Below are 26,885 nucleotides of genomic sequence, written 5' to 3'. Positions count from 1 at the left end.
ACAGGTCAACAAACCAGTGTGAATGAATATTTTATAATGATAATGTTTTTTGTTAGTGACAATAATTTTATCATTTTTTTTTTTGATGATCGTTTATTTTTACTTTTTTTGTGAGATATTTTTGAGATGAGATAAGTCTTGATTAAAGTATTTCCCTATTGACTATTATTTGAAGTAAATAAATAAAAAATGACTACAATCTGTGTTAAAATTTAAGATTTTTAATGACAGTATGTCATGTTCTTTTATTAATGTTTTTAATGTTTTAAAATTAAGGAATCCGAACCTGTAAAGACATTAGTTATCTGCAATTGACCTTTGATTACCGATTAGAAAAGAGAAGCCTTCATGCAGACTTAAATTACATTTTAGGATTATACTTAATATTCATTTCTATTGTAGCAGTTCTATTATTTGTAAAAATAAATTTTTAAAAAGGTGATTTTTGAAACAAATTATTTAATTGGCCCTGCGAACAGGATAGTCAGAGGTGAACAGTTTATCATCGTGTATTTCAATACTTTGCTGACTATAACGTTGAAAACTAGAAGTTACAAGAGATTCCTGCCTACTATCTGACATGAAACTACTATCTGAGTAAGTGCATATTTTATTTGGTTTTTAGGAAAATCTGTATCTCATTTCTATTTTCTTTGGTTACAATTTTTGCTTTTAATATATACACCTTTTTGGAATAACTTTACATGAACAGTGATCTTGAACATTTACTACTTAAATTCAGTCTCATTTCAATTTCTCACAAAAATGCTAATCAGTTAATCAATTCCCAACTAGAAAAGCATCAAAAAATGGCTACTCCAGTTATTACGGATGAACAATTGAAAAGGTTTTGTCAAATTATACCTATTTTTTCGCCTGAACAAAATGATACTTTATCTACGTTTATTATAAGAGTTGATGATATAATTAAACTCTTTGAATCTGGTACTTTTACAATGTGTTCAAATGTACAAGTCCATTTGTTAAATCTCCACATCGGTAGTAGACTAAAAGACACAGCTCATACGTATATCACTTCAAATAATTATCACGAATTTATTCCTGATTCTTTTACTACTTGGAAAAATATTCGTAAAGCCCTTTTAGAACAATTTGGTCAAACAAAATCAGAAGACACATTATTTTAATGAACTACAGAGAGAAAGGCAAAAACCTAACGAACATTATAGAGATTTTCATCTGCGAATTAATACTAAATTTAATATTCTTATGAAGCAAGTACAACTATTATACATAATTGTGCACAGAAAATTGCAACATTAAAAGATATTTACTGTACAGAAGCTTTAAAAACCTTTATTTCAGGTTTACAGTCGCCTTACAGAGAAACTGTATATTATGCCAATCCTCGTACATTACAATGCCTTGAATAATGTGAGCGTTACGCTAACCTCATGACTCGTTCACGAAATATATCGCTGAACCAAAATAACCAGAGACCTTTTAATACATTTAATAATAATAGCAATGGCAACTATAATAATATGTCTAGAGATAAATGTAATACAAATAACTCTAGAAATAACAATAATTCAAATAATTTTCAAAGAAATTTCACTCCTCGACAACCACCATCACAACCACGACGTGATATAATACAACAAGTTAGAAATAATCAACAATGGGAACCAATGTCCATAAGAACTACTTCTATCAGACAAAACGTTCAGCACAATTTTCATAACTTAGAACAAGATCAATTTTTAGAAAATAATTATCCCAGCAATTCATATTCTTATATATACAAGAGGATATAGAATATAGAGAATTTCTTTCTTTGAGAACTCTATTATAAATCCTGAACTTGTGAGTAATTTTCCAAAATATTTTTAATTCCAAGAAAATTTTACAATCAAGTCGGTATTTACAACTTTTCACAGTAATCAAAATATTAAAATTCCCATATTTAAAGAATATAATGTAGAAAATCTGGTAAAGTTCCGAATTTTTAATATTAAAATACCCATATTTAAAGAATATAATGTAGAAAATCTGGTAAAGTTCCGAATTTTTAAATGGCATGATAAATTTGATGCATTAATTGGCTCTAGTGACTTAAAAAAACTAAAAGCACAGATAAGCTACATAAATAAAACAATCAAATTAAATGATAATATTATTGCTTTTCAACTAGGAGACACAAGATGTAACCTAATTCCAGTAAATCAAATAGATGGTTACGCTTATTTACCTGAAACTAAAATACAAGACCATATATTTATTCCACCATCGATACATAAAGTAATAAATGGTCACATAGAAATACCAAATCTAATTCTAAAGGCACCTCTTAATAAGCCCTTATATGTACAAAATCTAAATAATTTTGATGTGAAACAATATATAAAGGATGGAACAAAAAAAGATTTCGATGAAAATATAATACGCACTAATCATCTGAACAAAGAAGAAAAAGAAAAAAATATTAGACTTTGTAAAAGATACTCTTATCTATTTCATGACAATAAAGAATACTTGTCAGCAACGACACAAACTAAACATTTTATAAGAACTTTAGATGAAGATCCTGTATATACTAAAAGTTTTAGACATCCTCAAATGATGTAACAGAAAATAAAAAACAGCGTTTACAGTCCCTCAAGGTCATTATGAATATCTTCGAATGCCATTTGGACTTAAAAATGCTCCAAGTACATTTCAACGTTTAATGAATGCAGTTTTAGCTCCTCATACCCATACAAGATGCTTTGTCTACATGGACGATATCATAGTTTTTTCTAAAAGCTTACATGATCACCTTATTGATCTAAGATTAATCTTTGACTCTCTTGCTAAAGCAAACTTAAAAATACAGGTAGACAAAAGTGAATTTCTAACAAAAAAGGTAGAATTTTTAGGACACATAGTTAAACCTCAGGGAATCACTCCAAATCCATCAAAGATTGAAGGAATTAAAAAATACCCTATTCCTAGAACGGTTAAGGAGATCAAATCTTTCCTCGGCTTAATAGGTTATTATAGACGTTTCATTCCGGATTTTGCGAAAATAACATTTCCATTAAACAGGTGCACTACAAAAAAATGAAAAGATTGACATCGAACTTTCTGAATACAAAGAGGCATTTGAAAAATGCAAAGAACTAATTATTAATTCTCCCATTTTAAATTATCCTGATTTCTCTTTACCTTTTACGTTAACTACTGACGCATCTGATATAGCTTTAGGTTCTGTCCTGTCACAAAAGAATAAACCAATAGCCTTCTTGTCCAGAACGCTGAACACAGCAGAACGAAACTATTCAGTAATAGAAAACGAATTATTGTCTATTATAGATTCAGTTAAACATTTTAGACCTTATTTATATGGCAGACATTTTACAGTATTAACAGATCATAATCCCCTCGTATGGCTAACGAAACTAAAAACTCCTAATAGTCGCCTAATACGTTGGAAAATTAAATTAGACGAATATCAGTTCGATATTAAACATTTAAAAGGTTCCAGTAACTCTGTAGCTGATGCACTATCACGAATAGAAATAAATATTCATGAAGATGATCCTAATGAAAATGACGAAACAAGTTCAATGGTCCCTATGATTACTGATTTACAAGAACATAACGTAGTAGAAAATAAAGGACTAGAAGAGTCTCAAAATTCTTCCGATAATCCTGATAAATTATTATCGAAATTTCTTAAATTCAGATCCACACAACCTTCAAATTGCGAGACGATTCATTCTTAAGAAGAAAACATTTCTGCAGGACTCCCTATTTCTGAAAAACCCGTAAATCTATTCAAAAATCAAATAATAATAAACATTACACAAACACTTCGTTATGAATTTCTCAAACGATTCAAGAAAGACATACACTTAATTTATTTAGAAAAAGATAATATAGAAAATCAAATAATTAATCACCTTATAGAAATAATTGATCCCAATAAAACATATGGTCTATTTTTAACACAAAGGAGAATTTTAAAACCTATTATGGAAAAACTCTTACATGAGAACTTTATCTATACAAATATTGTTCTTTGTCTAACAAAATTACTTTACATTGAAGAAGAAAACGAACAAACAAACTATATAAAAAATTACCATCACCTAAATCATAATGGAATAAATGAAACCTATTCACACTTAAAGAAATCCATATATTTTCCAAACATAAAAAATTCGATTACAAAATATATAAATTCTTGTGACATATGTTTAAAAGCCAAATATGAAAGACAACCATATACAATACCATTTAAAGGCCCTATGTTACCTACCAAACCTCTACATACTTTACACATAGACGTATTTCATATTAAAGCAAATCAGTTTTTAACTATAATAGATCCGTTTTCTAAATACGCACAAGCATATTTAATAGAAGATCAAACAGCAATAACAATTTTGAATAAATTACGACATTTCTTCTCACATCATAATTTTCCAAAGAGAATAGTAGTGGACAGTGCAACTAACTTTGGTGCAAACCTAATTACTGAATATTTAAACTTATATAAAATAGAAAAGCATGTTACCACAACTGCAAATTCTACAAGCAATTCACCTATCGAAAGACTACATTCTACACTACTGGAAAAATTACGAGTTTTGCAAATCCAAAATCCCAATGAAAGGATTAAAAATTTAATGGTTACCACAATCACTATCTATAATCAAAGTATTCATTCCTCAACTAACTTTACACCTTTTACCCTTTTGTACGGCCCTTACGAAGATGAGGTCCTCTTCGATAATGACCTAACAATATACGAAAATTACAATGAAAATAGAAAAAACGAAATACAACCATTTATACAACACGTATATAAAAATACTAAAGAAAAAATGACCCAAAATATAACTAAAGCAAATCGAAACAGAGAGGAGCAAATTCCCGAAGTTAATCCAGAAACTACAGTATATAGAAATAAGAAACAAATCAACAAAAATATACCTTATGAAAGTATTAAAATTCTTGAACAAAATGAAACCCAAATTTTTTCCTAACTCCTGCGAATAGAAAAATAACTGCGGATGCTAAGAACATAAAACGGATCAGAAAATAGTACATTTTCCTTTTATTTTCAGGTTACTTCTGCTTACTTCTCTACTCTACACCATCCAAGCTCAAGCTCAATGTTTTAACCACCCAAATGGATTTTTTCAAGAAGAAACCGGAATACAAACAGAAATAATTCAAAAACATAGATTTTTACTTTCTCTCAACTTAACACGTATCGAAAACCTAATAAAAAAGTTAAAAGTTAAAATTGACCACCCTGTATTACAAACGCAATATTCTAATTATTTAAAGGATATTATAGATCAATTTGCTATTCTTAACCACAATAGAAAAAGACGTGGATTAATTAATGGACTTGGATCTGTGATTAAATTCATAACCGGCAATCCTGATAACGATGACTTAAATACCTTTTATTCTCTATAAAACGATGTTAGAGAATTCGTTGGAGAATTAAATAACGTAACTCTGAATGAAATGCACAAATTTATTTAGATGTTAACAGTTATAAAACTATACTAACTTAAGAAATACAAACTATATCCTAAAAACCTCTCATAGTTCTTGATCATATCATAAACACCTCGAGATTCTCAGCGTGGGTGTTAATCATCTTCTAAGTAGTCTGAATATTGAGATAAAACACACACACACACACACACACACACAGTGGCGTGCTCGCCATAACACCTCCCTCCTGAAGACCGAAGCTGGGGTGTCTAAGAAGGGCTTCTTTTGCAGCTTCGAAGTTTTAACTTGTAGTGAAGAGCCTCTCTAGACATACTCCGTACAGGGCAGGTAGGGCCACATGGAACAAAAAAAAACCAACCGGCAATAACTTTTCTACTTTTGTTGTTATGAGAAAGTTGTAGATGAAGTGTACCACAAGGTAATCGAATTATATGTTGCAGTTATTATTGATTAAAATTCCTTTATAATATGTGTTGGAGAACAATAATCTCCAACCAAATAATTCTATTTCAAAACAAATAAAAATATTTCCGCCGCATCGTTTACCTAAATAAATTCCTTGCCTGCATTGACTTATTTCTTAGAATGTTAATCTCCGCCCATATTGACCTTAAACCGGTAGATCCTTCAAAAGGATAGACAATTATTTCGGATGGGCTAGGGGAAGACAGTGAATTAGCGATCGCCGTAGAGGTTAGACCTATTTTTCAAGTTTCGGAGAGTTTTTCTCCACGTTCGCAACTGCAAGTTACGCAATATATCGGGAACCCTTAATGTGAAGTGTTATGATGTTTTCGTTCGTAAACTGTAATTTTCTAATTAGGTTCATTACGATTAGTTATTCACTCGCAGTTTATAAGTTTCTATTTCTTGTCCTTTTTCAATTACAGTTCTAGCTAAACAAGTTATTGTTTTATTTCGTCATATCAATCTATTCAACAGGCCAGACTAAATCACATTTAAGAGTCCATTTAAGTTTCTATTACTGAGTATTCGAAGGCTAGCGGACCAATTGGACCTACAGCAAGTACAAACCGCTGAAAGAGACACTGTTAGCAAACAAGACTCTTCGTGAAGGGATGTTGAAAACCGGCATCCCTCCATTTGGTCCTTCGAGCCGGATTTTGATTTTACTAGCCGACTTTCTGGCCTAAAAACATTCAATTTATATAATTCTGTGCTTTCAAAAAGACAGTAAAAGTTTCGTGTGTTTCGGATATTCTCGTCGATAGACAACAATTCCTAGAGACATAGTGAGTGCGTTGTTTATTCTACGGACAAATAAACATTATATAAACAAAACAAAACTAGTGATTATTTCCAGAAATGCGCTTCCAGGACTAGCTGATGCCAGAGAGGGATAGGCAGCCCACACTCAAGTACTAAGAACCCAGGGGTGACGTACAATCAAACTTTTTTATATAAATTCAAAAATCTATTTTAGTGCAAATTATATATATATTTAGGGATTCTACAGTATTCACTGCCTTCCCTCGCTCAACCGTTTCCATCTCTCTCTGTTGTTCCATTCTCCATCGTTTAGTCCTCTCTTACTCATGGCGTCGTCTACTTCGTTCCTCCAGGATTTTCGGGGTCGTCCTCTTTTCCTCCTTCCTATGGGGCTCCATTCGGTTATTCTTTTTATCCATCTGCTGTCGCTAGCTCTTCTTACATGTCCATACCACTTTAGTCTTTTTTGTTCTATATATGTAGATAGTGCAAATTAGTGTTCTTATAAAGTAACATTGTTAAAGAACTATTTAGGGTTAAATTTTTAGTTTAGCTTATTGCATTCTTGTTAAAATTCAAAATTAATAATTCAGAATTAATTAATTCAAAAATAAATAATAATTTCATTTAAAAATAAATAAATTAAAGTTATTACAATGAGCAATAAAGGTTTAAATAAATTAACAAAAAAGAAGCATTCTATACTAGATTCTGTTGGTGGAATTCAAGCGTGGCTAGAAATAAACCACGACTCGGAAAAAGATGTTTTCTCATTCAAAACACGAGAAGATAGGTTAAAAGACCTTTTCTCTGACTTCAACAGCGTACAGGATGAAATTGAATTCCTGGACGATTCTCAAGAGTCTGATCGTGCTTTGTTTGAAGAAAATTATTTTGCGACGCTTTCAAAAATTCAAAATTCGATAAAATTGGAAATTACCAATACAGGGAGCGCTAATAAACAAATGGCCGTAAAACTCCCGGAAATCAGTATAAACAAATTTTCTGGACAAGTAAGTGATTTTGAAAGCTTCTATGAACTATTCGACACACTGATAATAAAAAATCAGTCCCTTTCTGATATCCAAAGATTTCTTTACTTAAAAAGTTACCTACAAGGTGATTCTCTAAAATTGGTGGATTCTTTGAAAGTCACCAATGAAAATTTTTCAATTGCTTTGGATATTCTAAAAAACCGCTATCAAAATAAGGTCACAATCATAAATTCTTATTTAACAGAAATTCTAGACATTCCTACACTGAGAAACAGCTCACCGCAAATTCTCAGAAATTTTCTAACAACTGTAACAAAAAATATGCAACTGCTAAAAAATTTGCAATTTTCAAGTTCAGAGCTCATTGATATAATTTTAGTTTTTCTGCTACAAAGCAAATTAGACTTTTCAACAAGGAGACTTTTTGAAACTGAGCGAAATCATACAGATATAACAAATTTAGATGCTTTTCTTAAATTTTTGGAAAAAAGGTGCATTGTTCTGGAAAGTCTAGAAAATACAAATCCTAGGCAAACCAAAACCGTAAAAGTTTCACATCATGCATACAGTAATAACACATCAGAGGATTCAAATAAAAATAATATTTCAAATAATTTAGTTTCTGACTTTTATTGTATCTACTGCAAAAAACAAGGACATAAAATTTATAAATGTCAATTTTTCAAAAACATTCAGCATGATGACAAAATAAAATTCGTAAATTCAAAAGGTCTCTGCGTTAACTGCCTAGGTAGGCATAATTCTAAAAACTGCTCCTCAAAACATGGGTGCACCATATGTAAAAAGCGCCATAACACTGTTCTTCACATTTCGGGTAAAAATTATACTTTTTCTACGACTCATAACAATGAAAGTCCGTCAACTTCTACAAATTCAAACAATTACGAACGCGAGCATTCGTCTAATTCAAATTTTCAAGGTCCTTCGGTTCAAGGGCAAGAACCTCTTACAAATTCTTTTTCTGCTTTGTCCGTAAAAAATTCAAACATACTTCTCGCTACGGCCAAAGTCACCATTTTCGACAAAAACGGGAGCCCTTTAACGGCCCGATTGTTACTCGATACAGGAAGTCAGAATTGCTTTTGTACCCGGTGTCTCGCTGATAGGCTGGGTTATAGGCCGTATGACATCTCTCTAAATATCTCTGGCATAGGCCAAAATAATTCGGTTTCAAAAAAGACGGTCAACATAAAAATGCATTCTAACTACAATAAAAAGTCTTTTAAAATTTCATGTGCTATCTTAGAAAATATTACTTGCAATCTTCCACAGTTCCGCATTCTTACAAAAAAGTTACCAATTCCAGGGGACCTTTTTCTCGCTGATGATTCCTTTCACAAACCTAGTCAAATAGACATCTTGGTTGGGTCAGATTTGTACTACGACCTAATTCTTCCGGAAATAATTCCTCTTGGCCCCGGGCTTCCAATCTTGCAGGCTTCGCATCTGGGGTACCTAATTGCCGGCGTGATAGCTCCTCACTTGACGGCACCCACAGTAGCAAACAATGTTTCTGGAGAGGTTGCTCTACTTTCTACGTGTAGCACGGATGAGCTGCTCACAAAATTTTGGAACATGGAAGAACTTTCTCAAAAACCTATTCTGTCGGAAGCTAACGAGCTGGCCGAACAAATATTCCAAACTACAACAAAGATCCTTGAAAATGGACGCTTTGATGTAGATATTCCATTAAAAAGTGCACAAGAACACCAATTACTGGGTGATTCATTTTCCATAGCCAAACGGCGTTTTCTCTCGCTCGAAAATAAATTCCAAAAAGATAAAAAATTATTTTTCGAGTACAAAAACTTCATTGACACATATATTTCTTCGGGGCATGCTGAATATGTACCGCTTTCGTTCGTGAATGAAAATTCGGACAAAAAATATTTTATTCCACATTTGTGTGTCATCAACGAACAAAATAAAAGTTCAACTTTGCGTGTCGTCATGGATGCTAGTTGTAAAACCTCTACAGGAAAAAGTCTAAACGATATTTCATTAAAAGGGTATCAGGTGCAACCTGATCTATTCGATATTCTGGTTCGTTTCAGGCAATACAAATTCATATTCTCCTGTGATATTCAAAAAATGTTTCGACAGACGTGGATCAACAAAGATCAACGTTTTCTACAAAATATTCTGTGGAGGGACGATACCCACGATTCTATAAAATGTATTCAACTAAATACTGTTACATACGGGACGAACAGCGCCCCATTTCTTGCAACGAGAGTCTTGCAAGAGATTTCAAATAAAAATAAAATTCAATTCCCATTGGCCTCACACTTTCTCGAAACCCAATTCTATGTAGATGATGGTTTATGTGGGTCAAATAATATTGAAGAATTGCTCGAAATACTTCAGCAATTAAATTCTGTTCTAAACCGCCATGGTTTTACATTACATAAATTTCATTCAAATTCATCCATATTCCTACAAAAAATCAATCCAAAACATTCAAAAAATACTACTCAGGAATATGACCTAAATTTCGATTCTACTTCCAGCAAAGTTCTAGGCCTAAAATGGAACCCTGCGGAAGACCAAATAACAATTTCCGTCCCCGAAAATAATTTCTGCCCACCAGTAACAAAAAGAAAAATCCTGTCTGCATTAGCACAATGTTTCGACCCTCTGGGACTCATCAATCCATTCATTGTTAAAGGCAAAATGCCCTTGCAGAAACTCTATCTGCAAAAAATTCACTGGGACACAGAAATTTCGGACAAAAATACTCTAAGATTGGAACAAGTTTCTACAGGACTTGTCACAATTAAAAAATTTAAAAATTCCTCGTTTCTACTTTTCTGAAAAAGTAATTCTAAAGGTTGAGCTTCATGGATTTTCAGACAGCAGCTTGGCAGCTAATGGCGCATGCGTATACCTGAGAACTTTCTATGCCGATGAGACCATATCCTGTGCATTAGTTTCTTCCAAATCAAGGATAACTCCGTTAAAGACGGTAACACTTCCTAGGCTTGAGCTGTGCGCGATGGTTCTCCTTTCAAAACTTGTTTCAAAAATAATTTCTATCTTTGAAAATCAACCTGTAAAATTTCATTTAGTCACCCTCTGGTCAGACTCCCAGGTAGCGCTGTCGTGGTGTAAAAGTCACCCAAGTCGGTGGTCGGTTTTCGTGGCTCACCGGGTAGCACTTGTCCAAGAGTTGTTTCAAAACTTTAGATGGCTTCACATAAAGTCTGCACAAAATGCCGCAGACCTTCTTTCTCGAGGAATGTCTGGTTCTGAAATTCTCAATAGCGATTTCTGGTGGCAAGGCCCTAAATGCTTACGAGATAAAAATTTCAATGTTTCCAATCTAGCAAATGACAAAGTGCTCGAAAACCTGCCCGAGAAACGAAAAATAAGCCTCGTGGTAAATTCTAACGTAGAAAACTTCTGGATGAGAATTTTTTCACGTTTATCAAATATTTCACGCTTAAAACGTACTGTAGCGTACGTATTTCGGTTTATTTCTAATTGTAAAAAACAAAAAATTTCTGAACCCCTTTCTGTGGAGGAGTTAAATTATTCTATGGATTTCATCATCAAACAAATTCAAGGTGATGCATTCTCAAAAGAAATTTCGGAGCTTAAAAATAACAAATTTATTTCAAATAAAAACATTGTTTCACTAAAACCATTTGTAGATTCTTCTAGTTTTCTCAGAGTTGGAGGCAGACTTACAAACTGTCCCGACATAGACTATTTGCAAAAACATCCGATACTACTTCCATCCAAAAATCATACCGTCAATCTTATCATTAAAAATGAGCATATCAGATTGGGACATGCTGGTGCTCAAACAGTTCTCTCAAACCTTCGGTTGAAATTCTGGCCTCTCAATGGTCTAAAGGAAGCAAAACGAATTATTCGCAACTGCACCACATGTTTCCGATTTTCGTGCACTCCTGCACAACAGCTAATGGGTAACTTACCTGAAGATAGGTTGTCCATTACAACAAGACCTTTTCAAAAAATAGGTGTAGATTATGGTGGACCCTTTCTGTTAAAATCTTCTTCACTCCGAAAAGCGCCAAAAGTCAAGGCATACATAGCCATTTTCGTGTGCATGGTGACCAAAGCTGTGCACATTGAGGTTGTTTCTGATCTAACAACTTCTTCCTTTCTATTAACACTCAAAAGGTTTATCTTCCGACGTAGTAACCCAACCGTCATTTATAGTGACAATGCCACATGTCTTTCTGGTGCAAGAAACCAACCCTACGACTTATACAAATTCTTTAAAAATAAGTCAAATTCTCAAACCATTGGGGAATATCTGTCTGAAAATCAAATCTTATGGAAGTTTATTCCCCCTAGATCTCCTCATTGGGCTGGGATCTGGGAAGCTTCAATAAAAAGCGTTAAATATCATATGCGTAGACTAATAGGCTCTTCCTCTTTCACTTTAGAACAGTTTTATACTGTCATGGTTCAAATTGAAGCTGTGATGAATTCAAGGCCTATCTGTGCCATGTCCAGCGACCCTTCTGATTACACTTTTCTCAGTCCTGGGCACTTTATAATAGGCTCCAGCCTGACTGCGCATCCTGAGCAAAACTTAGAAAAAATCCCGGAAAATAAACTATCCGTGTTTCAACAAATTGCGAAAGTACATCAAAGTTTCTGGAAAAAGTGGTCTGTTGACTACTTAAACCGCTTACAAAACTCTCCAAAATGGTCCCGACCAAGGGATAACATAAAAGTCAATGACTTAGTCCTTCTGAGAGAGGACGATGTACCTTCTCTAAAATGGCCTCTAGCACGGGTAGTTGATACAATGCCCGGTCAAGATGGCAAAGTCAGAGTGGTCAAGTTAAAGACCATCAATGGTCAATTTACAAGGGCAATCTCTAAAATTTCTGTTCTCCCTAGGCAAGATAAAGAAGAGTAGGTTAGACCACAAGGCTCTAACGCCGGGGGGAATATTGGAGAACAATAATCTCCAACCAAATAATTCTATTTCAAAACAAATAAAAATATTTCCGCCGCATCGTTTACCTAAATAAATTCCTTGCCTGCATTGACTTATTTCTTAGAATGTTAATCTCCGCCCATATTGACCTTAAACCGGTAGATCCTTCAAAATGGATAGACAATTATTTCGGATGGGCTAGGGGAAGACAGTGAATTAGCGATCGCCGTAGAGGTTAGACCTATTTTTCAAGTTTCGGAGAGTTTTTCTCCACGTTCGCAATTGCAAGTTACGCAATATATCGGGAACCCTTAATGTGAAGTGTTATGGTGTTTTCGTTCGTAAACTGTAATTTTCTAATTAGGTTCATTACGATTAGTTATTCACTCGCAGTTTATAAGTTTCTATTTCTTGTCCTTTTTCAATTACAGTTCTAGCTAAACAAGTTATTGTTTTATTTCATCATATCAATCTATTCAACAGGCCAGACTAAATCACATTTAAGAAGAGTCCATTTAAGTTTCTATTACTGAGTATTCGAAGGCTAGCGGACCAATTGGACTTACAGCAAGTACAAACCGCTGAAAGAGACACTGTTAGCAAACAAGACTCTTCGTGAAGGGATGTTGAAAACCGGCATCCCTCCAATATGGATAATTAAAGCTCATATCTACTACTTGATGTGTTACACTTCAACTTCGTTTAGTTAATCGCATCATAAAATGGTTCTACATTATTAAAATGAAATTTTCGAATAACCTCGTTGTCTAATATAATTTTTAGAGTTTTATTGGTAGAATTTTCATTGACTTCAAGAAGAAAAATATCGTTTTAATTTTCGGCTGTAAGAAAACTCGGGAAACGGGACTTACAACGAAAAGTAACTCGGTAGAAGTGACCCACATATAAACACCGATAAGGGTCGGAGATTCGACGGGTTGACTGGTCGACGACTCTTTTCGCGGTGTAGGACGGGGAAGGAGATAACCAGCGAAATAACAAGAAAAGTCCAAGGAAAATATTGTAAGAATGGACAGCGACGAATACTCTACAGATGAAGGAAGAAAAAGAAAAGAAGAAAATATAGATTTTTTTGTAAACAGCAAAAAAACACCAAGAACTCCTACAAAACGCCAAACAACTGCATCTGAGAAATTAGACCAGTTATTAATAATGAACACAACTCAAAAAGATATGAAGCAAGAATAGAAAGAAATAAAAACTGAAATAAGAGAAATTAAAGACCAACAAAACAAAACAAACGAAGCTCTACTAAAACTGACAGTAGAAAACGAACGAATTCAAAAAAGAAAATCAGGATATAAGAAAAGAGAATTCAGAAATAAGGAGAGAGTTACAAGAAATGAAAAAAGCAGTCCAAATAATCGAAAAAAATAAAAGAAAAAACAACATTGTAATGAATGGTCTAAAAATGGATACAAATGAACCAAGCAGCCTAAAAGAAAGAATAAAAGGACTTTTTAATAAACATCTTCAAATTGATATTACACCTACAACAGTAAAAAAACTGTTCAAGAACAACATATGGTCCTGTATTTAATACCGATTTTGGTGTATTTGGAAGTCTCCAACTTTATACTTTACTTCCAAATTACTCGTTCTTAAGTTATCAAAACGGTTCTTTTGCTTTTTCCTTTGATCGCATTGTTTTTCCCTTATATTTTCTAACTGATTATTATACGAAATTTCATCAAATTCTCTATCATTTTTATAAGGAAATACTACACTATAGGGTGTAGTGGATGTTGAATGATGTTTACTAGAATTATATGAGTGTATAGCGACTAAAAGTGCATCTTCTAAGTCGCACTGGTTATGTTCTAAAAGATAACTTCGCAAAGTATCTGTTATGGTAGCATGAAAACGCTCAATTATACCGTTAGAGGCATGGTACTCAGACGAAGTAAGGTGCCATTCAATATTCAATGAATTAATAAAACTTTCCACCTTTTTATTATTAAATTCACCCCCGTGATCTGACATAATCATCTTAGGAAGGCCGAAAAGCGAAAATTAATTTTTTAATTTACTAATTATTGTTTCTGGGTTTTTATCAGTTCAAATATACGCTTGTGCAAATTTTGTTAGATTATCTATAACGGTGAGCATTTTTTGTTTATCAAAAAAGAACAGGTCTACAGATAAAGCCTCAAATGGTTTCTCCGGAGAAGGCCTTACATTTAAACCTTGAGTACGATTCCTACGATCAAATTTTGAGAGTTGCCAAGTAGGGTATAAAGTAATAAATTCGGTTATTTCTCTATACATATTTTTCCATTTATAAAGTTGTCAAATTTTGTCTGCAGTTTCATTAATTCCTTTGTGATAATTACCCGGGTCGTTGTGATATTCGAAAATTATCCTTTGTCTATTCCTGTGTACAGAAAAACAAAAAGTCTAACGCAGCAGTATATTATAGCATATATTATAGGGGTCGTTCAGGACTTTTTCACTGTATATTGGAAGTATATCGGTTTAAGTAAGCTCTGATAGTTTGGCAACTATGCGATTAAGCCGTATATTTTCAGCGTATATTCTAAACGGTTCATACGGACTCCTTAGTCCTTATTTTTGTCATCATTCATACGCATTACAGTATGTAATAGATACCTGTTTTTGGTAGGTACGTGCTTTTCTAAAAATAGCTTTATAGATACAAAAGGATTTCGTTACCAAGTTGGATGTTTTTTTCATATGCGGAAATTTCCTAATGCATTTTGTTAACGTCAGTATGTCTTTATACGTTTTATTTAAGAATCCGATTAATATGAACTTGATTTATTTCATCCATCTATTGTTTTACGATATCTTGTAGCTTCTTTATTATTTTATTTCTGGTTTTGTTTGTGTACTACATATAATTCTGGATAGCTTATCTTAAAATAAATATTTAAGTGCTAAAATAGATATTTTTGTGTAAAAATGGATAGTAGTCCGCAAAAAATGAAAAAATGCTTAATTTATCTAGCCAGAATATATTACTTTACCAATATTACATACTTTTGAATGGTAAGGTAATTTAGGGGTAATATGTAATCAATATAAGTGGAGTTAGTGTCCAATTTGAAATGATCTTTATAAGCAATAGCTTACTGACTGTACTCTACATGTTCAGTTTAAATAATTAAACCTCGTCCCTTCAGAAAAGAGCAATTTAAATGGCAAAGTCAACTAAGAAGGTGTGAAGAATCTTTTACCACCCCACATTCACACAAGTTAACCGGTGTTTGCAGGCAAGAGTCCTCCCGAGGGTTCAGATGATGGCGAGGATTAGCTTATTTTTTTTTGTATATCTTACACACGTGTTGATCTGGCCAGTTTTTTCTCGATTTTAGTCATAAAATGGGCTTGTATTCGTCGATTACATGTTGCGAATCTAGATTTTGTTTCTTTCGTTCCTTAGCTACTTATCTTCGAATATTAGGTGTCTTGGTAGCTACGATATTGTAGAGCTTATGTATGGATGTGAGTCTTAATATCCGCTGAATTTGGATGACTAATTTATAGCTAAATCTACGTGTTAAGTATGTGTTGCTGTCATTCGTACTGGCAAGGTATATTCGGCAGCAGAAGCATAGAATGCAAGCGTTTACGTTTTAAGGGTGGAAGGATGTGCTTCTCATTTTTAGCTGACAAGTTTGCGGAGAATAATACTTCTGGTCCTCAGTGTGCCTTTTAGTTTTAAACAAAGTTCTGTGAATGACTAAGTGTAATACAAACTATCTTCAAGATATTTATAGCAAGTCCAGTGTATAAGGATTTCTAGACACTATTGGATGTTCAGATTTGTGAAAACGTCTGTGTTGGGGACATTAAAGTAGCACACCTGAGTTTTTCCGGGGTTTGGCTTAAAAATGATTTATAGTCTATTTTTATTGTGTTTAAGGCATGATTTAGATTTTTCTCCACTTCAGCAACAAAAGTTTTTGGTTGTGCAATAATATATGTGTCGTATACATACTAAAAGTCCTAGTATTTACTGGTATGGGTTGATGGTTTGTGTACATGTTATACAGTGTAGGTGCCATTACGCTACCCCAAAGGAGACCGTTCTTCTGCGTTCTCCATCTGCTATTCTTACCATTGAGAAATACCAAAAATCTTCTGTTGTGTAGGCATACGCTAGTAAAACAAGTAAGTTTATTACCTAAGGAGATATCATATAAATTTTGAAAAAATGCCCTCTTATTTAAGGTGTCGTAAGCTGCAAATTGCTGCATAGATTGACAAATACCACTCCTCATAACTGATATCTTTCGTACCCATCTTTGCTGTGTTGGGCAAGATTTAGTATTTGTGACGTACATGATCTTCCCTGTCTGTAGCAACTTTGGTCTTTTAATTTGAGTTTTTCTTCTGTTTTATCTCTTGAGGAGTATTTTGTAAAGCAAAATAAATATATTGACTTTTGTGGTCGTTGGAGCTTTTGCCAAGTTTAAGCAAGGCAACAACTTTGTCTTTGCTTTGTTTGTCTGCAGACTTTGGATATCAGTAACTGTTGTATTTTTGGTCCAAATTTTATAATAAGCTTTGTGCTCAGATTTTCAGTCAGTGCCGTACTATTCTTTATTATATACGTAGATAGTGGATCCAAGCTCAACATCGTTAAAAGGTTCCTTCAGCTGACTGGTTTTGTCCTCTCTCATTTTAATTTTTCTTTGCTTCTTTGCCGGCAGAGATAGCACTTTCACATTTATTATGTGATTTTCAGCGATCAGCTTAATACCTAATACACTATTTTTTGCCCTCTATGTATTTTCTGCACTAGAAATACGTCACATTTGTGCTAAGCGCGTATGTCTGATAAGGTTAAGTAAAGTAAAGTGTCTTTATCTCTAGATATGCCCTTAATATTTATAGACATAATTAGAATAATTGATCCTAAAAAGGACCGATTTGACAAAAATCATATTGAACGGGTGATTCTAATTAGCCGATTAATTAACTATTTATTACCCAGGGTACAACTAATTACGGTGGTCTTATTTGCACTCAAATTTTCGTAAAGGCTTCTCTTTTGAACCCCATAAGAAATGGCTAATTAACTTTTCATTAAAAATAATTTTACATACTCGACGATATTTCGAATCAGATTTGTATAGTAATAACTATAGTTAATATGGAGTCTCTTTGTGAAAAGTAAATGAGTTTGTAATATCGGTCACAACTCATATATGAATGATAAGGACATAAACGGTTAAAATAAGTGCACAGAATTTTAACTAAATATATCGGCGCCATTGTTCAGGAGATGGATTTATCTTAACTTATTTATTAAAATAAAGGCCTTAAGATATCTTTAGATTCTATGGAAATTAGAATCTATGGAAATTAGCAAATTAAAAAATACAGACATAATTCTGAATGACCAAATTGAGACAAACAGTTGTCTCAAGTATTTTTTATATTCTAAAGGTCATCGTCATAGTATAGTCAGAACGCAACAAGGTTCTATTGGCTTTTCTGCTTTTTGTCTCCTCATTCCTATTGAAAACTTAGCCATGTAAATAACGTTTTAATAATATATGTCAATATTTCTGAAGTGCCTTTCCTAAGATAACTTTTATTAAGCCTAGTTCGTTTGACTACATGTAATGGATTTGATAGTTCCCAACAGATAAGTATTGATTGTAGGTTGGATAGCAGATGGTTGTACAGGCATGTGTTGATAAATATGATGGGTCGGTAGGTAGTCCCATTATTCCTAAATCTGACCATATGTTACCTCCCCTGTTGATTTGTGGACGTCCTAAGGGCATTTTTTCTCTCGGGTCATTCTCCCAGTTTAACTTAGCAATGCAGTTATTAGAAAGCCTTTGGATATAGCCAGCGTAACTTTGGCGTTGAGATTTAGTCTCTTGTATGACGTTGCTATCTTTATATATCTGTTAGACCTTGGCATTAGTTCCGGTTTGGTATTGGTTAGTATTCGGACCTTTGTAAGTTGGAAAATAATTCTGACAACTTTTCTAGTAATCCTGATCTAATTAATACCTAAGTTTTACTTACATTGTTTTGTCAGCGTTCTCGTCACATTTTCAGTCAATAGCACTGGTTTAATCACTGTTTTATATATCCTGATTTTAGGGATTTGTATTAGTTTTCTGGATTTAAAAGTGTTATGTGGGTTATATTCACATCAGTTAGCTACCTGAATATTTCATTTTATTTCTTATGTGACAGCGTTATCTACGATACCTAAAACGCTGCAATCTTTCAAAATTATATGGGTTTATTGTTACGTTATACCCTACTCTACGTCCTCTCTCTTGTATGTTAAAGAAAATTTATTTGGTTTTCTCATTACTTACTATCAGACCGTTTTTTCCTGCTAATAGCATTATTTTATAGCATTCTAATATTTAATCTACGGATTAAATCCGGATAGTAAATAGATATTTTTCACCTTCTCGGAGAAATAATATTCTAACATACAAAATCCTATTTAATTTCCAAAACCTTTCTTGCATATTATATTTACTTATGAGGGACAGCAGCAATATCAGTACCATAATAAGGCGTATAGTGCTGGACTCTCTAATTGTTGGATAATTGGAAGCATGAGTGTAGCAGTTTTAATGTTTTCGGGACTGCTACCTGGTATCGGGGAGCAGAGATATCAGTACCAAGTTAGTGCATATAGGAATTGTTAATTGAACTTTATTATTATGTTGAGAACAATAGAAGTACGCAGGACTGCATACCTGGGACACATACTAAGGAATATAAAGTCTTCTGCAGGCCATCATGCAGGGTAGAGCCGATGGCAAAAAGGGAATAGGTAGAAAGAGGAAGTCATGGCCGCTAAATATTCGTGACTGGACAAACATGACGTAGACGAATTATTTCACGTTGCAAAAGACAGAGATACTTTTAGAAATGTGGTCGCCAACCTCCGTTAATGGGGACGGCATAGGAAGAAGAAGAATGATACGCTAAACAAAAAAAAAACAGAGATGAAGATAGGCGCTAAGAAACTCTGTGTTATAAAACAGTTGAATAAAATACAGACTCTCGATTCAAATATTTAATGAACAGCATACTAAAATAGAAATAACGTCTATTTAAAATGCAATCCATTAATGGCTTAAGGTACAAAGCAGTCCTAGCATCTGCTTATGATATTGATCTTATAAGAAACTCTCTCCCGTCCGCAAACGACATGTTCAACAAAGTGAAGAGAGCACGAAAAATGTTTCACTTAAAATCAACAAAATAAAAACCAAATACAAGCGAATCAACCGAAGAAAGCAATTCAATACATCTAGATAAAATATTAAAGTCAACAACTATTATTTCGAAAGTATGGAACACTTTAAATATCTTAGATTAATAATCACGGTTAATAATAATGTCACTAAAGAAATACAAAGCATAATTCACTTCAGACCTATTTTAATACATGAATGTTTTTTAAAACAATAAGACCGAACATATTATATTATGTAATAATTGTAATAGATATGTTGGCTAGAATCAAATTACCATTACTGATTGCTACGTTACGTTATACGATACATTTATAGTTAAAAGCGAAATTATTAGGTGTTATGCCTCCTTATTATTTTAGTATCTGTAAGATATTGAATTTCCTACATTTAAAAATCGAAATATTGAAATTAGACAGTAAAAAATTATAATTTTAAGATTGATTTATAAATTATTATAATTTAAATTTTACTACTTTATGAAACAAATATTGTACATCAAAAAACGTAGCAATCGAAACATCGGAACGTACATTTATATAATAAATTTTTCAATGTTAATGCGTTAAAAAAATACTAATAAATAAAAATGGACACTTGCCTTTTCCAAGCTTATAACAGACACTAACTTAAGTTTAAAAATAATTAAAGCAAGTAATATAAATTACCAACATAAAATGTTTAACTACATTAACCAAGTATTTGTTAAATTTCGGGATGACTAAATTGATTGATATTTAAATAAATTTCAAGTTCCAAAACGTACCTGCTGTAAAATTTAAAAATGTACGACTAATCAAATTATTGGCAACATCGGAGGAGTTTAGTTGTGTACGCAAAGAAATGTATACGGATCCCAAAAGTGTTTCAACCTATTACGGAGTCCACTTAATCCGACGTGTTGGTCGGAGTCCACATAAAGCGCTACCCAGATAATAATATACACGGTGTATATTCGCCTGGAGTTAGTATAATACCGTTTTAGTACGGGGCCCACATATATATATATATATATATATATATATATATATATATATATATATATATATATATATATATATATATATATATATATATATATATATATATATATATATATATATATATATTATTGTGATATTTGAAGTCTTGGTGCGCCAAGCAATAATTAGCTAATTAATTTTTTTGATTAATTAAAAATTATTTAAATGATATGATTATGACTCTATCACAATTTTTAATTCTTTTATCTCAGGGTTAAATTCGTGCTTCAATATCTATGCTATTACATGTGAAAGGTAAGGTCCAGAGAATACCGGAATAATAAAAAACACATATGATCTAACACTATATATTGAAATAAAAATAATGAAATAATTCACACTCAAAAGTTTTCAATAAACAAATCTCATATAAGGATTCTCAAAATTTTGTTCTCCGTACGTGAACAATCAAAATTAATGGTACAAACAATATTAATTGAAATCTCAAAATTCCAAACTATTCTAACTCTCCTAATCAAAATATTTATATCCTTTCTAAATTACGTGTAAAATTTGTTATCAATAAAAAAAAAAAACTGCAGAAAACAAAATATCTCTCTCTGATGATGAGTGGTCCAAATCCTTGTTCCTTGTAGACTATATTATCTCCTCTCAACCGCTCCCTATGTAATCAGCAATCTTACACAGATTGTTGCAAGTATATCGTCCTTAATGATCTCCTTCAAAAGCACAAATCATTCAAATTATGATAGCCTTTCTCCTCTCGATAAACTGAATCTCTCGTTGGCCCGAGTGAAAAATGACTCTTGGAATATCTTCTCTTTACGATAAACTGAATCTCTCGTTGGCCTGAACAGTGACTCTTGGAATATAAGTAGAGAAATATGACTTACAATATTTTGCTGCTTCAGCTTCTGTCAGATACACTAACTCCACAAAAACTCACTAACATTCAACACTACTGCTTGCTACATTTCAGGAACCGCCAGAGAACCATCACCGTTCTTCTTACAGACTTGGAAACCAACTGATTATATCTTTCTTCCCTTCAATCTCGCTAAACTTTTTCCTACATACTTATCCCACCTTTTTCAATCTCCGCCAATCAAAACTCGTTACAATTCCCCCATTTTTTCATTTCGATAACAAACAAATTTTTACCTATAATTATAAAATTTCTTAAAACTTATTTACAAATAATATTTTCTATAATTCTTACAAACTAACAAAAACCTCTTTCTATAATCCCTTCTATTGTCTTTAATCACTGCATTAATGTATTTCAATTGTCTTTGGGATTTCACTTAAAATTATGCGGGTCACTCAAGTATAACAAAGAAATAATTTATGCAAAGCTTACATTTTGTTTAGTACAGGTAATTCAAGAAATTAATAACTCTCCTTCTTGGAAATGTTTGTTGGATATTATCCTACTTATCTGAATTATTTTAATGTTATTGAATTTTGAAATATTTTTAAACAAACCAATATTTTTCTCGATTTTACATATCATAACAATATATATATATATATATATATATATATATATATATATATATATATATATATATATATATATATATATATATATATATATATATATATATATATATATAGATCTAGCGGTTAATGTGGGCCCCGTACTAAAACGGTATTATACTAACTCCAGGAGAATATACACCGTGTATATTATTATCTGGGTAGCGCTTTATGTAGACTCCGACCATCACGTAGGATTAAATGAACTCCGTAATAGGGTAAAACACTTTTGAGATCCGTATGTATTCTTCCCCGTACACAACTAAACTCCTCCGATGTTGCCAATAATTTGATTAGTCGTAGATTTTTAAATTTTACAGCAGGTACGTTTTGGAACTTGAAATTTATTTAAATATCAATCAATTTAGTCATCCCGAAATTTCACAAATACTTGGTTAATGTAGTTAAATATTTTATGGTGGTAATTTATATTACTTGCTTTAATTATTTTTAAACTTAAGTTAGTGTCTGTTATAAGCTTGGAAAAGGCAATTTTTATGTATTAGTATTTTTTAATGCATTGACACTGAAAAATTTATTATATAAATGTACGTTCCGATGTTTCGATTGCTACGTTTTATGATGTACAATATTTGTTTCATAAAGTAGTAAAATTTAAATTATAATAATTTGTAAATCAATCTTAAAATTATAATTTTTTACTGTCTAATTTCAATATTTTAATTTTTAAATGTAGGGAATTCAATATCTTACTATAATACTTTAGTATGTAACTTGTAACAGATACTAAAATAATAAGGAGGCATAACACCTATAATTTCGCTTTTAACTATAAATGTATCGTATAACGTAACGTAGCAATCAGTAGTGAGTCATTACTCAGATAAAATATTTCGGTGACTTTATGGTAATTTGATTATAGCCAACATATCTATTACAATTATTACATATAATATGTTCGGTTGTTTTAAAAAATACTTTGTCGCTTGTAAATTTTGTATCTTTCGTTATCAGGCATACGAGTATTTTATTTTTAATTTAGAAGTAAATGTATATATAATATTCTTTTTTTTGTCACTTATTTTAAATATGGTTCACTTATATTCTTCTTGCTTATTTATTTTTATTCGTAATACTTATAACGTACGTAATAACGTACCCGTTGTTGCAAAAAGCAACAACGGGTACGAAAGATATCAGGTATCAGGGGTGATATTTGTCAATCTAAATGCCGCCTACGACACATTAAATTAGAGGACATTTCTCCAAAAACTGTATGACAAACTGTAAACATCGTTTTATCCGCGTATATCTACGGAACAGAAGATTTTTCGTATCATTCAATGGTAATATGGAGAACGCAGACAAACGGTCTCGCTTGGGGTAGCGTAATGGCACCTACACTGTATTACATTTACACAAATGATCAACAGATACCAGTAGATACTAGGATTTTCATGTAGACCATACATTGCACAACCAAAAACTTTTGTTGCTGGAGTGGAAAAAAATCTAGTAGATGCCTTAAATATAATAAAAATGAACTACGATTTAATTTTAAGCCAAACCCCGAAAATCTTAGGAACGCTCCTTCAATTTTCCCAACACAGGCGCTTTCACAAAACTGAACATCCAATAGTGTGATGAAATCCTTGAACTCTGAATTTCCTATAAATACCTTGTAGATAGTTTATATCGCACAGTGTCAATCACAGAATCTTGTTTAAAACTAAAAGGCAAACTAAGGACCAGAAATAGTATGCTCCGCAAGCTTGTCAGCTAAAAATGGGGCGCACATCCTTTCACCCTTAAAACGTAAATGCTTGCACTTTTCTTCTTGCTTAACTGTCTTTTTCCTTTTATTCCGATATACTCTGTACGAGTACTAGAAACCAATTCGTTAAGGATTTTTGCTTAGTTGAGGAGATATGTTGTGGAATGCAATATTTAGATTCCCCATGTCTCTAATAACAAACAGTTTTATCAACGTCTGTTTTTCCTTGCAATTCTTAGAAGGCACAGATTAAAGCAAAATACTGAATTTGGTTTCAAAAATTAGTTTACGATTTTTAACCAAGTTTGACATCTTGGCGTCTATGCATGTGTCTGATCTACCTTAAGCGATTTATTTTCCTAAACAATATATTTATAAGAGCTTTCTTTATTTAGTATGTGTTCTTATTCTATACGGATTTGTAGCAATATGATAATGAGGTTAAAAACGTTTTCTTATTATTTTTCTTTCAAATATTCGGAGTTCTTCCTTATTTGTTTTAGTCATTGTCCATGATTCGCATTCATGTATTAAAATAGGTCTTAAGTGAATTATGCTCTGTATTGACTTGCTTTCTTCTGTTGATTCGCTTGTGTTTGGTTTTTATTTTGTTGATTTTAAGTAAAACATTTTTCGTGCTCTCTTCACTTTGTTGAAGATGTCGTTTGCGGAGAGAGTTTCTTATAAGATCAATATCATTAGCAGATGCTAGGACTGCTTTGTACCTTGAGCCATTAATGAATTGCATTTTAAATAGACGTTATTTCTATTTTAGTAAGCTGTTCATTAAATTTTTGAATATTTGAATCGAGAATCTGTATTTTATTCAACTGTTTTATAACACAGAGTTTCTTGGCGCCTATCTTCATCTCTGTTTTTTTTGTTTAGCGTATCATTATTTTTCTTCCTATGCCGTCCCCATTAACGGAGGTTGGCGACCACATTTCTAAAAGTATCTCTGTCTTTTGCAACGTGGAATAATTCGTCTACAGTCATGTTTGTCCAGTCACGAATATTTCTCAGCCATGACTTCCTCTTTCTACCTATTCCCTTTTTGCCATCGACTCTACCCTGCATGATGGCCTGCAGAAGACTTTATATTCCTTAGTATGTGTTCCAGGTATATCTAAAATTCAAAGGCTTGAAGCTTCCTAACTATTTGCGCTTTTACTGTCCATATTTCTACTCCGTACAATAGTTGAGACCAGACGTAACATTCAACAAACCTCAGTCTCAGCGCAGTATTAAGATTTTTGTCACAGAACAATTGCTTGAATTTTAAGAACGCTGCCCTTGCCATTTAGTCTTAGTCTGAATCTAATTCTTTGTTGATGTAAGCTCCCAGATATTTATTATTAAATTAGGGTATATATTCAGGTAGCTAACTGATGTAAATATAACCCACATAACACTTTTAAATCCAGAAGTCTAATACAAATCCCTAAAATCAGGATATATAAAACAGTGATTAAACCAGTGCTATTGACTGAAAATGTGACGAGAACGCTGACAAAACAATGTAAGTAAAACTTAGGTATTAATTAGATCAGGATTACTAGAAAAGCCATCAGATCTATTTTCCAACTTACAAAGGTCCGAATACTAACCAAAACCGAACCGTTAGACCGGATTAAGGTCTAACAGATATATAAAGATAGCAACGTCATACAAGAGACTAAATCTCAACGCCAAAGTTACGCTGGCTACATCCAAAGGCTTTGTAATAACTGCATTGCCAAGTTAAACTGGGAGAATGCCCCGAGAGAAAAAATGCCCTTAGGACGTCCACGAATCAACAGGGGAGGTAACATATGGTCAGATTTAGGAATAATGGGACTACTTACCGCCCCATCATATTTATCAACACATGCCTGTACAACCAACTGCTATCCAACCTACAATCAATACTTCCATTCAATAATCCATTACATGTAGTCAAACGAAGTAGGCTTAAAAAAAGTTATCTTAGGAAAGGCACTACAGAAATATTGATATATATTTTTAAAACGTTATTTACGTGGCTAAGTTTTCAATAGGAATGAGGAGACAAAAAGCAGAAAATCCAATAGAACCTTGTTGCGTTCTGACTATACTATGACGATAACCTTTACAATATAAACAATACTTGGGGCAACTGTTTGTCTCAATTTTGTCATTCAGAATAATTATGTATGTATTTTTTAATTTGCTAATTTCCATAGATTCTAATTTCCATAGAATCTAAATATATCTTAAGGCCTTTATTTTAAATATACTTTTTTAGTAATGAAAATACGTAGATAGAACCTGGAATATACATTTAACCTTTAATCTCTGGGATAAATCCATCTCCTAAACAATGGCGCCGATATATTTAGTTAAAATTCTGTGCACTTATTTTAATCGTTTATGTCCTTATCATTCATATATGAGTTGTGACCGATATTACAAACTCATTTACTTTTCACAAAGAGACTCCATATTAACTATACTTATTACTATACAAATCTGATTCGAAATATCGTCTAAAAGTAACAGTGTGTAAAATTATTTTTAATGAAAAGTTAATTAGCCATTTCTTATGGGGTTCAAAAGAAAAGCCTTTACGAAAATTTGAGTACAAATAAGACCACCGTAATCAGTTGTACCCTGGGTAATGAATAATTAATTAATCGGCTAATCAGAATCACCCGGTCAATATGATTTTTGTCAAATCGGTCCTTTTTAGGATCAATTATTCTAATAATGTCTATAAATATTAAGGGCATATCT

General features: G+C 32.5%; 2 protein-coding genes across 2 annotated transcripts; both read left to right on the top strand.

Moving 5' to 3' along the window:
- The first annotated feature begins 394 nt into the window (after nucleotides 1–394).
- On the top strand, nucleotides 395–10,554 carry LOC140452926 (uncharacterized). Its single transcript, XM_072547248.1, has 2 exons — nucleotides 395–597; nucleotides 5,076–10,554. Exon 2 carries the CDS (start codon nucleotides 7,368–7,370, stop codon nucleotides 10,539–10,541), a length of 3,174 nt encoding a protein of 1,057 aa, XP_072403349.1. The 5' UTR covers nucleotides 395–597; nucleotides 5,076–7,367; the 3' UTR covers nucleotides 10,542–10,554.
- Nucleotides 10,555–11,265: 711 nt separating this feature from the next.
- On the top strand, nucleotides 11,266–12,627 carry LOC140452744 (uncharacterized). The gene has a single exon (XM_072547070.1). It carries the CDS (start codon nucleotides 11,266–11,268, stop codon nucleotides 12,625–12,627), a length of 1,362 nt encoding a protein of 453 aa, XP_072403171.1.
- The last annotated feature ends 14,258 nt before the right edge of the window (nucleotides 12,628–26,885 follow it).

The sequence above is a fragment of the Diabrotica undecimpunctata genome, chromosome 11 (assembly GCF_040954645.1).
Source record: "Diabrotica undecimpunctata isolate CICGRU chromosome 11, icDiaUnde3, whole genome shotgun sequence".
Classification (NCBI taxonomy): domain Eukaryota; kingdom Metazoa; phylum Arthropoda; class Insecta; order Coleoptera; family Chrysomelidae; genus Diabrotica; species Diabrotica undecimpunctata.
The sequence above is the reverse complement of the archived record's forward strand: the minus strand, read 5'-3'. Positions and strand labels throughout refer to the sequence as shown.

Coding starts and splice junctions, on each gene's coding strand:
- LOC140452744 (XM_072547070.1), top strand. CDS start 11,266: ATGGATTTCATCATCAAACAAATTCAAGGTGATGCATTCTCAAAAGAA.
- LOC140452926 (XM_072547248.1), top strand. CDS start 7,368: ATGAGCAATAAAGGTTTAAATAAATTAACAAAAAAGAAGCATTCTATA.